The sequence below is a fragment of the Diadema antillarum genome, unplaced genomic scaffold (genome assembly GCF_040938485.1).
Source record: "Diadema antillarum isolate AM-2024a unplaced genomic scaffold, OU_Dant_1.0 scf00000045, whole genome shotgun sequence".
Classification (NCBI taxonomy): domain Eukaryota; kingdom Metazoa; phylum Echinodermata; class Echinoidea; order Diadematoida; family Diadematidae; genus Diadema; species Diadema antillarum.
The window spans coordinates 4065507-4082323 of NW_027270934.1; the positions used below are offsets into that span (position 1 = coordinate 4065507).

General features: G+C 37.4%; 1 protein-coding gene across 1 annotated transcript in view; it reads left to right on the forward strand.

Moving 5' to 3' along the window:
- Window positions 1–16817, forward strand: part of LOC139714980 (arf-GAP with SH3 domain, ANK repeat and PH domain-containing protein 2-like) — a 133009-nt gene that overhangs the window by 48294 nt on the left and 67898 nt on the right. Inside the window, exons 3-4 of the mRNA XM_071626628.1 lie at window positions 14463–14611; window positions 15352–15476. Of these exons, the coding sequence (XP_071482729.1) occupies window positions 14463–14611; window positions 15352–15476 (274 nt within the window). The remainder of the gene's footprint in view (window positions 1–14462; window positions 14612–15351; window positions 15477–16817) is intronic.

The window sequence follows — 16817 nt, forward strand, 5'->3', positions numbered from 1 at the left end:
CATCTTCCATGAAAAAAAAAAAGGTAAATAAACATGGGCTCTTATCAGACTCACATATTTTGCACTATTGCACTTCTCTTGACATGTGCATGTGGGCATTTCCGTGAGTTGTGCGACATGACCACCAAAATTTTACCCGCATATTTCAGGACAACTGATAATCTTACTTTGTTAGCCATAGTTTGAAGTGTGTGAAACCAACTTTACCTTTAAGAAAAGTTCCCTTTTGTGCATTTTTATACCTTTTGAAGCCAGAAAGCATTTTTTGACCTAAAAATTCCTAAAAATGCATTTTTGTTGCTCTTTGTGATTATTTTTTATATTTGAGGCTCAAATCAAACTTTGTTTGGTTTTACAAATAAAAAATATATTAATCTAGCAGAAAATAAAGTGGAGACCTCGATATAAGATATGTACTTCGGACACCAGCGTGCTCTTACATAGCTCGAGAAGCTGCTGTAACTGAGTTACCGAAACATGAACTTTTTAACCTAGCAATTTTACTATGCCCAACTGAGACATGGTATTTTGGATTATCAAATAACTATGCAGCACACATCCAAGAAATATGATGGGACTTATAGTCTTTGCTTCAAATTCTCATAACAGAGGTCTTAAAATTGTAACGTGAGTTACCATGTAACGTGAGTTACCACAATGTAACGTGAGTTACCGACATGATTTTTCTTTAATACCAAGAAATTATATGAAGGCTGTGATTATAAGTAACCAATGAGTACATGATTACTGAACTCTTGTATTAATACTCTATTTCCAGTAGATTGTTATTCTCTTGGTCTCTCTCTATCACCAAACCAACTGGTCTACATGTACAATGTATTGATTACACATGTTCATCACATGTTAACTTCTGAAAGAAACTGTTCCATATTTACTATTTAATATTACAGTGCATGTATTAACATACTGATCTGTTACGAAAGTTGTTAAAAGACATTTCTTCTAAAGCTGCATGGACCTTGTTCAAGCAAATTATCAAAATTTTGTGATAACTATTAATAGCCTCCTGATTGGGATAATCACTGCATGATTACTCTTGAAAAGTTCTTGTTTTTGTAATTCAAGTGATTACTATTTGACATTTCATAGTTTATACCTACCTGTATAGACCAAAGCCATTGTTTATGAGGCTGAAACATTTACATGTATGAACAGAATTTTAAAATTGGAGCTCGCTTCCTGCTGTTTTTTCTGAGATTTTTGAGAACTGAACATTGTGAATTTGACACGATTATGTGTTTTATACTATTCTACTCTGAGGTTTTAGCTATATTGTTGCAAAATCCTACAATGAAACTTTTCCATGTTTACTATAATTTACTTTACATGCTGATCTATTACCAAAAACTTGTTGAATGTGAACCTCATTATCAGACATTTTCTTTAAGAGCTGGACAGTCATGTACCTTAAAGCAAACTATCAACATTTTGTGATATTAATAGTTAGCCTCCTGATCACAAAATATTTACTATTCATGTTTTTCATTGGGATTTACTGCTTCAGTCTGCTTGATTACTCTAGAAAATACTGGTATACTTTTTACATGTATGTACAATTTAAATAATGGCTACTTGACATTTCATAGACCAAAGCCATTGTTTTTTAAGGCTAAAACATTTATGAACATGTTTTATTAAACTGATCAATACTGGTAGCAGATAACTAGAATTTATCTGCAGTTTCTGTAATTCAAGTCTAATTATTGTACCAGTTTCGTATAAGAATTTGTAAACAAATCAAACATACAAACAATTGATTATTGAGTAATTCAAACAATTATCAAATAATTGGAATATAAATTGCATTGTTTAAAAGTGAAAAGATTTATTGAAATATTTCATTTCTGAACCTTTAAACTCTCCACAGACTACATGTACAGGTCTCTAGTCTCGTGACTCAGTGTATTAAATGGAATAGTTTATGGATGACTTGTTTTATCTAGATAGCCTGAAATCCATTTAAATCTAGTAAAATAAAAAAACAATCAAATCAAATTCTCAATTAAATCCTCAATTTCTGATGCATTTGTTAAATGGAAAAGAGTGTAATTTAATGAAATAGACCCTGTTTCATATCATTTTGTTGAATACAATTTTTGTCTCAGTAGAAATGAAAGCTTGGAAAGCGACTCAATTAAAAATGAAATTTATCTTTAAGTTGGTATTCTAAATGTAAAGTTTCCTGCCTTTTGGTAATCTCATGGATAAAATGGGATCAATTACTGTCAGATCAATGTTCAAATCAATTTAGATTCTTTATTCATAGAGTTTGTATGTGAAAAAAAGTTGTCTTGGTAACTTTTCTTTGGATTATTAAGACAAAAAATCGTCTTGTGATCATGTGGACAAACTGTAACGTGAGTTACCGTAACGTGAGTTACCGCTTCACATGACGATACCTGGAGAATGTAAGACAATTTGAATTTTTACCATACTCGGTGATGTATGTTGTTAGTCCATGACTTTGACACAATAGACTTTAAAGTCTCTCTGTTTCTTGTTTGAGGAAACTTTTGAATATAAGACATGCCAAATTTTTGCATGTCCAAATTATGTAACGTGAGTTACCGACATTTGTAGTGTTTTTTCTCATAGTTCTCATAAGAGTCTGTGGATGTAATGTTGCTGTGAGGTAGGATGGAGGTGCATGATACTCATTCACATATAGTAACTCATATCACTAATTAGGTTTTAAGGATATTGATCTCAACAACCTAATTTTGAGTTCAAAATGTAACGTGAGTTACCGTGGAAATGCCCATGTACTGTACTTTTGCAGTGTGCATTGAATCAGTTGCAAGTGTATGCCCTGTCACTAAATACTGTATACTGTCTACAATTTTGACTGATCGCTTCCTTGTACAACTGTGCCATAGCACAATCATTCGCCTCGCATGAAAAAAAGAAAAAAGGTTGCCATATCTGTACTATATTCAGCAGTTGCCACCCACCACATTTATTGATGTCCGATGTATTGTATCCAAAACAAATAGTGTATGGTTATTTCCTGCACCATGGAACAGGATTTCACATTCGGTGAAAGATGAGGTGCTCTACTCAACTCGGCTTCGCCTTGTTTAATAGAGTGCCTCATCTGTCACATTGTGCGAAACCTTCTACCACTACACTTGTGACTATTGGATTAAATATTCTGCCTAAAAATCTTGACAATCATGTGGCTGTTTAGAATGCTCTCCTGTATAAGGTTCACATGGCTATTAGCAGTAAGAATGCTGTAGAGTTGAATGTGCTAATGATGTTGACATCTTCAGAAGAATGTTGCCAAAGAGACAAACCTTGTATTATGTGATCCAAAGCGGTTTTGTACAATTACTTTGACTAAATTGGTAATTTTGAAATTTGAGGTAATTTCCAGGGAAGTGTTTTCGGAATTCATAAGTTGGTAGAATTTTCAAATTGTGCTTTCAAGCTTGGAATCAAGGCAGCACATTGACATGCCATTTATAGCAAGTATCCATATTTTTCTTTTTTTTTTTGCGAATTTGGACTCCTCAACAATTTCGGAGTGGTTGAATTTGTGATCATGGAGTACAGTACTCAACAGTGATGCGGGCATGTCCATTCATGCTGGGATCAGAGTGAATATTCTTGCATTTTTCTTAAATTCGCAAATAGCACCTGATTTTCGAAATTTGCAGAAATAAAAGCCTCGCGAAATATTTGGTGTACAAACACTATGATATGACACGAAGGAAGACATCTAGGCCCTATATGTAGGGACACGGCAAAGAGCGACATTTGACATCGGTCGATATGCACACCGTGAGCTTTTGAAAGTGGTTTCATGGAAGCACTTGACCGTGGAGTCATATTGAGGTCATGATGAGAGGGCCATTGAAGATGTTGGGTATTGCCAGGGATGGGCACTGAAAGTGGGAAAAGAGAATTGAATGGTGAGAGATGAAGTGTGTGTGAGAGAAAGAGAAAGTAAGGAAAGAGTATATTGTCAGCTGAGAACCAGAAGGGCGTTATGGCATTCTAAGACTTGAGTGTTCAGATAAATTTGATACAATCAATTTTTGTGACATAAAAAGTTTATTTAAGTTAAAGCGGGTAGATTTATATGCATTGTTCCAAATATCAGGCAACATTGATAGTGTCCTTGTGATTTTATGCATTTTACTGAAAATGAAAATTTGTTTATAGAATTGACACAAAAATGTGGAGGAAATCAAGCTCGACAAGGTGATACCAATAACTCAGTACCCCCCCCCCCCCCCCCCCAAAAAAAAAAAAAATACACTAGTGCCCTTCTGCTTCTCAGCCAATAATATTATTATGGAGAAGTAGTGACAAAGAAATAAGAGACAGGAAATGGAGAGAGAATATGAGAGAGAGGAAGGGAAAGAAAATATATTATACTGAGAGAATAAGAGAGAAAGGAGGGAGTGGGGGGGGGGGGGGGGGGGGAGTGGAAGGAGGGGAGACAGACATATTTTATACAACTGTACATGTAATTGACTGTAAAGCAAACACTCCACTTGGCTACTCCAGGCCATTATTTCCAGAGCTTCAAGTGCATGAGATGTGTGTATCCACCCCAAAGTGTTTTTAGGGTAAAACTAGTTTTTCTTTCAAGGCCTGTATTAAAGGGAATTATCTTTTTAGAATTTATACAGACAAACAGGGAAACTTATCAGAAGTGTGATATGAATGCATTTGAGTATAGAAAATGGGATTCCATTTTGATCATCTTTTGACACTTTTGTGACATACAGTACTTTTATTCTCTCTTTATCATTTTGACCTTTTATTTTATGGGCAGCAGAGGTAAAAGAAAAAAAATACTTGTATAGTGCAATTTTGTGTGTGGATATAAGGTTTGAAAGAACAAGTCTAAATGCCAACTGGTGCAGATATTTTGTTTTGATGGTAATAATGAAGTGACATCCCTGATACTCCCTCTTTTTATGAGATATAGCCCTGTCATAAGAAACACCAAACCATTTTATGAGAAGTTTAGTGGGATTTTTGGTTTTTATCTTCTGTCATTATTGTGGTTCCTTGTAATAAAAACTTGCGCATACTGATTGTGAATGGGTGATCCTAAAGAATTACCATAAGAATCATGTCTCTGCATCACTGATGAAACCAGTGGATGGATGTGCCGTTATAAACAAAGGAATGAATGAAAGATGAAGTGATAAATGTGCCAAGAACTGTTGAAATGGTGCATGCAAAACGAGCTAGTTTTAATAATCATTGTAAACAGTGCTCCACTTCCTCAATGATGAAGATTAATGTGTGTGCCATATATTTAGCGAGTCTAATTTTTCGCGAATCGGGACTCCCCGACAATTTTGCGAGTGGTTTGATTTGCGATCGTGAAGTGCACATTGTACAGCACTGAATGAAGAATGAAGAGTGTGTGCACATTACATTCATGTCCGGATCAGAGTCCATATTTTCGCCAGTCTTGAAATTCGTGAATAGCACATGACTTGCGAAATTTGCAAAAATAAAAACCTCATGAAATATTTGGCATGATATAGTACATCTTCAAACAGTCGTGAATGCAAGTTGAACATTGTTCACAAGTTTTTGAGAAGCCAAACAGGCCAATATTAAGAGATTTTCAGCATTACCTGTAGATGACAGGAAATCCAGTTGTCATCCCAAGGAGGTATATTATGGAGCTTTAGATTTTAGACGCGCGGACGTTCAAAGGGAAAAAACATGTTCTGAGCGTGCGCAGAAGCGTGGGTCAACTTGACGCGCGCTTCTGCGCACGCTCAGAACATGTTTTTTCCCCTCTGAACGTCCGCGCGTCTAAAATCTAAAGCTCCCTATTACGCCTCTGATACCTCTTCTTTCTTTCAAGCACATTTCTTTGTCGTTATTTTAATGATGACGATAGATGCTACCTCTGCCAGGGAAGGTATGTTTTTGCTAGAGTTTGTTAGCAATGCATTGCCCTGCCAAGTTATAGATATTTTGATAGTTGGTATTGAAACATGTTTCAAACATGGGAACGATGATAAACCATGACGGTATGTGCCCTATAAAGTGCTTCCAGGTTGTAAATGAACTGCATTTCCAGAGCTTCAGGTACAAGATATTATTGTAACCACGGTCACTGGAATTAAAATTGGCACTTACCCACAATTGAACCACTAAGCTCCATCTATGGAGCATTTCTACCTGCCGCTACAGTTGTATGTGGTGTACATCTAAAGTTAGCTTGCTATTAAATTAATCAGTTATGATTTGATTGCTACAGTGTATAAATATGCAACTTGATAATGATATTTGAAGCTGATATTCGATGTCTAAAGATCTTTTTTTTTTTGTACAAACAGAAAAATATGGTCTTGTGTAGTCTAAAAAGTTTAATCTCTACAAAGCTGTCTCTCATTTTATATCTTGCACAGATATTGAAGCCTTTAACACTGGTTGAAATCAAATTACTGTTTTTATTTTTCTATTTATTTATTTATGTATTTTTCACTTTCTGTGTATGTTTAGACATTTTTACAAAACTTTCTTTGTGTTCAGTTTATTTTGTACAAGCTGGCTTGTAACCTAGATGATGATCAAACTAAAGGAAAAAAAAAACCATTATTCACATCATAATGCCACAGCAGTTTTTAATAGACTAAAACAAAAGAAAAAACACTTAAATGTAACAAGAGAATCTTTAAACTAAAAAAAAAAAAAAAGAAAGGAGAAAAGGAAACAAGGAATTGGCATCAAATTGTGACATTTTGATGCCCTGGATTGATATCTGTAGACATTTTTCATCTGCTACCCGAATCCCGCTGGGCATCCCTCTCAAATTGAAAATGGATACAATGTTGTGTATCACATCACACAATGTAAACATTCCAATCATACTTCCTCCCAGGGTAAAGATTGGAACCAGAAACACAATGTTAATTTCCTTTCAAGTTTCCTGTAGCTGACAATGTGCTCAGAAAACTATAATAAATGGCTTCTGTCAGCGGTGTATGTGATCTCTCATGATTAAGATAAATCTCTTACTTAGAGTAGAAAGGAAGGGAGGACCCCTCATTGTACAGTTGTGTGGAGGATTAGGAAAACCTAAAGTTTGTCTTGATATTTTATATAAAGCTTTAAAGCACTGTTCAACAATTATTTTTCCCGTGTGAGAAATCTGAACTGTATTGTTCTGCACTTTGTAGTACACCACCAGATTCTGTGATATTGTGTCAGCATGAAGCTGTGAAAATACGAACAAAGTGCATTACGTTACGCTTCATTAGTTTTAAAAGAGAAAACATGTGAGTGATGAGATAGTCAGTGTTTCCTTTAAAGGGGAAATCCAGTCCAAATACAAGTTAGTCTGATAAGAAAGAGTAAAATATTAAGAGTTCATTGGTAAAATTTTGATCGAAATCGAATGTAAAATAAGGAAGTTATGACATTTTGAAGTTTCACTAATTTTTGAGGAAACAGTTCTTGAATGGTTGATATGAATATGCAAATGGTAACGTGGGCATGTCATTCCCTCACAACTTGCCATATAGTTTGTACATAAAATTTTGAAATTTCCAGTTTTTCATTCAAACGCAATTATGCCCGAGGCTCAAGTCCTGATATCTAACTGATCACTATTCTGAAGTTATTCAACCAGCAATACCATAATGTTTCACACTTCATTAACAGAAACATTGAATTTCATCATTATATTGTACACGATCAATAGAAAATTGTGAGGTTATGACATGGTCAACTCACTCATTTGCATATCCACCTTACAAGAACTGCTTTGCAGAAATTAGCAAAACTTAAAAATTTCATAACTTCCTTATTTTTCATCCGATTTCATTCAAATTTTTACTGTTAAACTTGTAAGATTTTACTCTTTTTTATCAGACTATCTTATTTTTGGACTCAATTTCCCCTTTAATCGACCTTATAAAAGAATTCATTCAATACAACTTTATTTGTGATGGTGATAGTTGCTCATACAGCATTGTAGGTCTCTATAATCAACATTGTGTCACCTGAGCATAAAACTGAAGAATTCTATTAATAGATATGTTCAAAAGTGCTAAGTCTGGATTCAAATTGAATGTAACCACTCAAAACATTCATAAGTCTAGGTAAAACAAAAGGAGACATTTCAATTGTGCTTACTTGATCATACCACATGCACCTTTCTATCTTTGTTAGTTTTGATTTGTTGTGAATTTATTTGTTTATTTGTTTACTGAGTGTAGTACAAATGTAGCTTGTTTAATTTTACATTTAATTGATCTTTTACGTTCTAAGAATTTTTCAGTCCAAGTTTGTAGCCATATTTGTGTACCTGATTGTGGTTCTTTACAAATGGGGTCACATTTAACTCGAGCCTTTGGCTTTCTTTGTTAACTCTCCTCACATTTGATACTCTAAATATTCTGTGTTATGATCATCAGCATGTAGAATTAAATTGAATTTACGAGATATTGATTAAATTTTGAGGGTATTTAAGCTTTTAAATCAAAGTGGGCTTCAATGTGTACCTACAGTTGTATAGGTACACCCTGTCAGTGCCACAGGCAATCTGGGTGTGTACGCTGTCGTTGGCATTTTAAGACCGCAGAGCTGGGAGAGTTAAATTGAGGCAACAGCACACACACACACACCACACACACACACACACACACATGTCATGTGTTCAGAATTTGTGTGTGGTCTACCAATGTCCAACAGTATGGATTAGCTATAATGTCATGTCAGCGAGCCTCACTCCCCAATTTACTGCTGGCGTTGTGCTACTAATCTGATTTGTTAACATGATTTAACGTCTCCGCCCAAGGGCCTTTTGCCAGACACGTGACAGTCCCTGCGTTCACACTTGTCCCTGGCATCACTGGGAAAGTCCCATTTTGTTGGGCTTTCCCCTCCAAAAACATAGTGTGGACATTTTCTGGGACTTGTCCCCGTCTCCTAGCAAAGCGAGTCGGGGATGTGGAGGGGGGGGGGGGGGACAAAATTTGGAAGGGGGAGTGATCTTGGGCCATCAGATCTGTGCATGCCCAAAGCAGTGTGGACAGTCAGTTGTAGAAAAAGGGAAGATATCTTGTAGCTATATCCCCATGATGTGGGGTCCAATGTGAATGCTGCCAGTGTGTTCACATGCATGTGTATGGGGGGTGGGGGGGGGGGGGGTGGGGGTGGGAGGGATGATTTTGCAGTCATTGTTGGAAGGGGGAAGGGGAGGGGGAGCAGGAAATGGAATGGTGAGATTGGAGGGGAGGTGACTTTAGAAATCTAAACCAAGAATATACAATATGTAATACAGCACTCTTTTGGTTTACAGCATAAGACCTGACAAGTTTATACAGTCTTTTCAAGTCAGTTGTATCCACAGTTTGTGCAAGCATGCAATATTTTGGACGTTGTGTAATGTTCCTTTTTCATGGCTGTTTTTCGGCTCCTTCTAGCCTAGTAACTTCATGTTTAAAACTAGAAGTACACTCAAGAGAGTGCAGACCTCCACAAAGCAACTCATTTCCACCTATACACGAATGTTGAAAATTTCCCAGTAATATTGTGTCTCAGAGTCCACGGACCTCACCAGCTCCTGCACGCTGTGCCAAGAGCATGCGCTCATCTGAAATACATGTAGCTTGGCTTCATTTGCTAATGAAAACCCTTCATACAAAAAATTTTTAAAAAACATCCTGGATTCAGATGGTGGTCTGGATCACTACCAAAGTTTATGATCATCCGTTTTTTGTGTCATTATCAACTTTTTCTGTAAGTTTCATCCAAATCCGTTCACAGTTTTTTTTCAGCTATTTTGAAAACAAACAGACTTTACAAACCAACGCTGGCAAAAACATGACCTCCGAGGAGGTAATTACAGAATGCTTTCTACTGCTTTATACACAGAAAGGCTCCTCATAGTTTGTTGACTCTCCAAACGTGTAATTTCACACACTTTTGCACAGGCACACCTGATTTTTTTCCCCTGAAATTTAAGGCACATTGAAAGGTTTTGTTTTGTTATTGTTTTTTTTTTGCTTTATTACCTGCCAAATCAGGCAAATGCTTGGAAGAATATTGGTAACTTTGTACATTAAGTTCACTGTCTCTGAATAGGCAAACATGCCAATGATATGCTGTATGTTATGAGCTATAAAAGCACTGCGTTAGCAGCTCCAGTGTCATTTGCATTCCTACTGAATGATGAAGGGATTTCTTAAGTTTTCTTTCATATTCATAAATCCATATTTCCATGCAAGGCCCTATAACATATCTTACCCTTTTTGTAGTGAATTTCTTCTTTACACCAGTTGGTGTCATTCCATATTTCATCCTTAAATGACCCACACAGACATACTCCACAAACAAACACATACAATTGTTCAGTCCTACACATGAAAACAGACATCCCTTTCAAGAACACTACTGTAAAACATGATATATTCGCGGAATGAATTTTTCGCGAATTGGAGCCGACGGCCTTTTTAGCGGCATGAAATTTTCGCGAACTGGAACTGGTATTCAATGCATATAGTGTAGAAAAGAACTTTCGTGTGCATTTTGATTTCGCGAATCTTCGCGCTCGCGAAATTCGCGAAATTAAAATGCATGCGAACATTTCTCGTTTTACAATATCACTTTTGTAAGAGACTTTTGTTCATGCAATGTCATTGACGTTCAGAGATTTTGACACAGAGGGAGTTGAAGTCAGTGCCACTGGGCAGTTTGTAAGTGATGAAGCCTAATGGCAGAGGAGCCAACTCTATTATCTCTGTCCGAAGCGCCCTCAACCTTAAAGCTGCACTACAATTTGGCAGAAGCTTCTGTGGAATGTATCTCATAATAATCATTCTTCAGTGCAATGTATGCCTATTAACATACAATTGTAGGATAATTTCTGTGCATATGCTGTGCTAAAATCCTTTCATACCATGTGCGGCAAGGATGTCAAGCCTTTGTTTGAAAAGGGGGTTAAAATGACAACTGATTACTTCAAAATTTGCCTCAGAATAAGAGAATTATGACATTTTAAAGTTTTTCATTTGTCTTTAATAAAACTGGTATGGGAAGCAACTGCATGTTGAAATTAAAAAGGGCTATGATGTCATGGCTGCAGAAGTTTAAAAGGGGAAAAGTCTTTAGTTGCTAGATTATGAACTATTCAAGAGCAAGACTTTATGATATTTTTATGTACAGAGCACTAAGAGAGCTGCAGGATTAGGACAGCATTACCTCAGCTGATTTACCAGGTGTTTGCAAGCAACTTCAGCCTTCTGTAATGACATGAGAAATCTTGAAATTCTGTAACTTTCATATTGAAAAGTTCCATTGTGATGAAACTTTGCTGTTTTATCTGATTTACTTCTATTCTAAGTACAGTGTAAGTTGGCGTGAATATGGCGTGGAATGGCAATTTAAATGCAGTTCGGTGTACAAGGCTTTAAATTCAGCATTGCATAGATGGTTTATATACTGTCTACCTATAATTTGATAAAAGGTCCTGCTTTGTGTTGATTGATGGGGATTTTTACAAATAACGCAGACCATGTAACAAAGATATTCTGGTGGAAGACATTCACATCTGCACATGATAACACATTGACCCAGACCTGTATAGAATGTATTACAAGGAGGAAATAATGTTTCCAAAGTACATTGTACTTGTAAATAATGAAACCAATGAAAAATAAAATTATCTACAGTGGCTTTATGTCTGCTGCATGGCAGTACAAAATTTTGTAATAATTTTTTTTTTTTTTTTTTTTTACTGTGTAAAAATTCTGTATCTATTTAGAACTATAATAAATCCTAGTGGCAATGAAATTATTTACAAAAAAAGGATAGCCATCTTTTTTCTTAATGAAGTCAATGATATATTATCTATGAATCATGGCTTGGATGTCAATGCACAAATATTTTTGCTTTCCATATGTTCCAGTAATTCATATCTTGATTCTGTGGAATTAAAAACATGCGGAACTTGTCTTTACCTGGCTGAGCATGAAAAATTACTCGCGCGAAAATGTCCACTTTTACAGTATAATATGAATTCTGTGGTATTTTCGATTATCAAATTTCATAACTGTGATAGTGAGTGTGTAAAGTAAATGTTAGGGAAGCAAAAAGGTGTCTTAAGTTTTATGCACATTAACATCCATAATGATTTTTTTATGGAGAAGCTATTTACCTTGGCATATTTAACATACAATGTATATATCTGCTGTACATGGCTGCAATAAAAATTGCCACGGAATACAGTTTTTACATGCATTTGGTGATTCCCATTTCATAAAGGTACGAAATACAGGTTTTTGTCCATGTTTGAGTTACACTCTGCTGGGGGATTATTCGCAACCAAATTATACCAAGGAGAGAAAAAGAAAATTCTCCATTCATAAAGAGCTCATTTGTCGATGCCATGAGCAGGAACCAAATTGATTGGTGAATACGTCCATGTGCTAGTCATCAAAAATACATTGTTAATTTCCAGGTGATTGTTTGTGCCCTGGGTCGTTTGTCATTTGTGGCATTCTGGCACCAAGCCAAGCCCCCTTCCCTCCCTTCCCCACCCTACCATAAAAAAAAAAAATATGTACAAAGAAAAAAAGCTGTTCTGCCATGCAAAGCACATAAGTCCATAGTGCCCTTCTGTCCCTAAAATGGAACTTGGCACTGAATGCATCCAAGATATTGGGTTTAGTTATCATGTTTTTCACAGTGTGGTGCATTGAGTGAGTGGCATCAGTAATATTGTATCTTTTAATTAGTAGTGCCGGTAGGGTTCTTGACCAAAAAATGCGTAAAAAGTATGATATGCGTCATGAAAACATTCTAATTGCAAATGTGGCCACCACAATGCGACGTACCTGTATTGTTTGGTATAGATATGCACTTAAAAGTTCATTGCCAGTGAGAACCACAACATCTGATTGTGACAAACGTGAATGTACCTCGTCTGTCTGTCCATCCAAGATGAATGTCTGCCAGATGTTTTGAGGGTAACGCAACACTGGTGCCATTCACGGGTCACATGGCTGTAAGGGAGAGTTCTCAAGGACTATTCACTGACCACAACGTGTGGATGATGAATGAACAGCATGAATAGCTGAGGGATTGCATATTCCTTTATTATTACTAATTAATTTATTTTTTTTTCCATCAATGTTGAGATGCACATGTATGTCTTCTACTCCGTCACCTTTTGTCATTGGAATAGTAAAGCAAGTGACATTCTTGGTGTTTGATTCATCTCTGAATTTCTGATTGAAAGAAAAAAAGAGACGCATCAATGAAAATCTATTCGATGGCCACTAAATTGATGCATAGACACAGGATTTCCTTCAAATATAGTTGTTGGTTTTTAGTATTAATATTGATATTAAATATTGATTTCTGGTATTAAGTGTTAAATAAAGTAATGTTATGTTCTTTTTCATATATCATCCACTCAAGTGATGACAGATTGTTTTACAATGCTGTTGCCAAAGAAAAGTATTACTGCAGTCATAAAGTTGTAATCATTGTTTCTACGTTAAACTAAAATATGATCCAGATGAAGGAGAAAAGACAGCTCACATAATACTTTACACACAATAGTATTTGCTGTTAACTATTATACAAATTTGCACAATCAACAACACACCAAAGTATCATAGAATGCTGCAACATCATAAATGTAAGGTGTATCATCTTTAAGTTGTAAATTCATAATTTTGCTTCTTGAGAATGGATGCTACACTGTGTATTTACATCTCCCCTGTCCAGTGCAATGGTTTTTAGTCTTAGATTTTTACCATGCTCAAAGCTATATCACAATTTAAAATTTGCAAAATATTCCTGCCAAATTAATGACTGATAGAGTAATTGCCTCTTGAATAGAAAAAAAAAAAATAATGCAATACCTTGCATAACAATTCAGTAGACCCAACTGACCTTAATCACAACTCATAATGCTTGAACTCGTCATATCCTTTTGGGAATTTACTGCACAAATTATTAATTTGACAGCATCAAATTGGCACCTCTAAATTTTACTGCGCATCTCATCGGAGAAAGATGAATGAGGTACAGTATAGTTGGAACTGGCTGAATTTGTTAAAGCTGCACAAGAACAAAAAATACAAAATTGTCAATTTCAGATGGAAGCATTATCTGTTGCTTAAAATGTATTGCCAATTTCAGGATCAGTATTTAAATGTATCAGTTTAGAGGCTTTTAATGATTCCACATTCAAAATAGACAATTGCAATGACCCAAATACTACCCAATGAAAGAGAAATATTTATTCTACATTAAAAGTATTAGCAAACAAATAGCAATTGTAAAAAAAAGAATACATCAAACCAGTAAAATGTAGTTTCTTGGTCTTGAATCTCTAAGTGTACAAAACAATTTCTCCTCCAATGTCACTGCAGTGTTGACTCTGGCACTCAATCCTGCTCTCTTTTTCTCCCCATCTCTCGCTCTTTTGTTTCTCAATACAGCATACGTAGGAAATCTCTTATCTTTCTCTGAGAATCTGGAGAAGCTCGGCTCCAGCACGCTCACCAGGGAGCGGGAACCCGACCTCGGCGCGGCCTTCCTCAAGTTTTCTGTCGTCACCAAAGAACTGGCAGCGTTACTAAAGAGTCTAGTAAGATCTCTTGAGGGCAGGGGTAAAAATTGTTGGGTAACAGTACTCTGAAAACGTGATCTAGTCTCTGTTTTAGTTTTACTTTTAGATATATAGTTCAAGAACAATATGTATGATATACTTTGTTAGATAGTGCATCATTCATGTAATGTTTGTGATGTTTGTACTTCTGACATGTCCACCAAATCTGAAAATATGCAGGAAGTTTTTATTCACTCTGCAATTTTGAACAATCCAAGCATGGTTTAGATTACCTTGTTCGTATGTATGATTACTGAAACAAATATTCGGTGGCTCAGCAAAAATTTAGACCGTAGGCAGCTTGTCATGACAATTTGATGTGTAGTGCTTGAGTATAAAACCAGCTGCGATCACACCCATTTCAGTATTATCCTTAGGGGGAAATGTGACATTTCATCAACATGATTTTACGAAAGTAGTGAATAGTTGAATTTCTTCAAACCCAAGGTCTGCAAGATTATAACTTTGACACCAAGGCTCAGTTATAGATCGTGGAACTAAGCATTTGCAGGGACAAAGTCTGATAATAGTATGCATATCGATGTTGCAGTGCGGGGGGGGGGGGGGGGGGGGGGGGGAAATTCTATGTAATATATAAAAAAGCTAAAATCATTCACACAAGAATGATTAAATGTCATATCACATCAACCAACATTGGACATAGACTCGGGATGTGGTGCATAACGATGTCTTTGTCCTCCGTTTCATTCCTTGTGAAGGTCCAGAACATCAACAACATCATCATGTTCCCGCTGGACACACTATTGAAGGGCGACTTGAAGGGCCAGAAGGGTGATCTCAAAAAGCCATTTGAGAAGGCGTGGAAGGACTATGAATCCAAGTAGTGAGTATTGATATCATACCATTACCCCTTTCTCTCCTACCCCACCCGACCACATCCCGACCACACCTATCTGTGCTCCTAGTTGTGCCATAGAGCAGGGTGCTTCAAACCCAACGTGACCGACACTACCGTTATCACCATCACCACCATCACCACCACCATCGCCATCGCCATCGCCCCCGCCGCCGCCGCCGCCGCCGCCGCTGCCGCCATCCCCATCGCCATCACCATCACCATCACCATCACCACCACCACCACCACCACCATCACCATCACCATCACCATCACCATCACCATCACCATCACCATCACCATCACCACCACCACCACCACCATCACCATCACCATCACCATCACCATCACCATCACCATCACCATCACCATCACCATCACCATCACCATCAACATCACCATCACCATCACCATCACCACCACCACCACCACCACCACCATCACCATCACCATCACCATCACCACCACCATCATCACCATCACCATCACCAACACCACCATCACCATCACCATCACCATCACCATCACCACCATCACCATCACCATCACCATCACCATCACCATCACCATCACCATCACCATCACCATCACCATCACCACCATCATCACCATCACCACCATCACTATCACCATCACCATCACCATCACCATCACCATCACCACCACCACCACCATCACCATCACCATCACCATCACCATCACCATCACCATCACCACCACCACCACCACCACCACCACCATCACCATCACCATCACCATCACCATCACCATCACCATCACCATCACCATCACCATCACCATCACCATCACCATCACCATCACCATCACCATCACCATCACCATCACCATCACCATCACCATCACCATCACCACCACCACCACCACCACCACCATCACCACCACCACCACCATCATCACCATCACCATCACCATCACCATCACCACCACCATCATCACCATCACCATCACCAACACCACCATCACCATCACCATCACCATCACCATCACCACCATCACCATCACCATCACCATCACCATCACCATCACCATCACCATCACCATCACCATCACCATCACCACCATCATCACCATCACCACCATCACTATCACCATCACCATCACCATCACCATCACCATCACCACCACCACTATCACCATCACCATCACCATCACCATCACCATCACCATCACCATCACCATCACCATCACCATCACCATCACCATCACCATCACCATCACCATCACCATCACCATCACCATCACCATCACCATCACCATCACCATCACCATCACCATCACCATCACCATCACCATCACCATCACCATCAC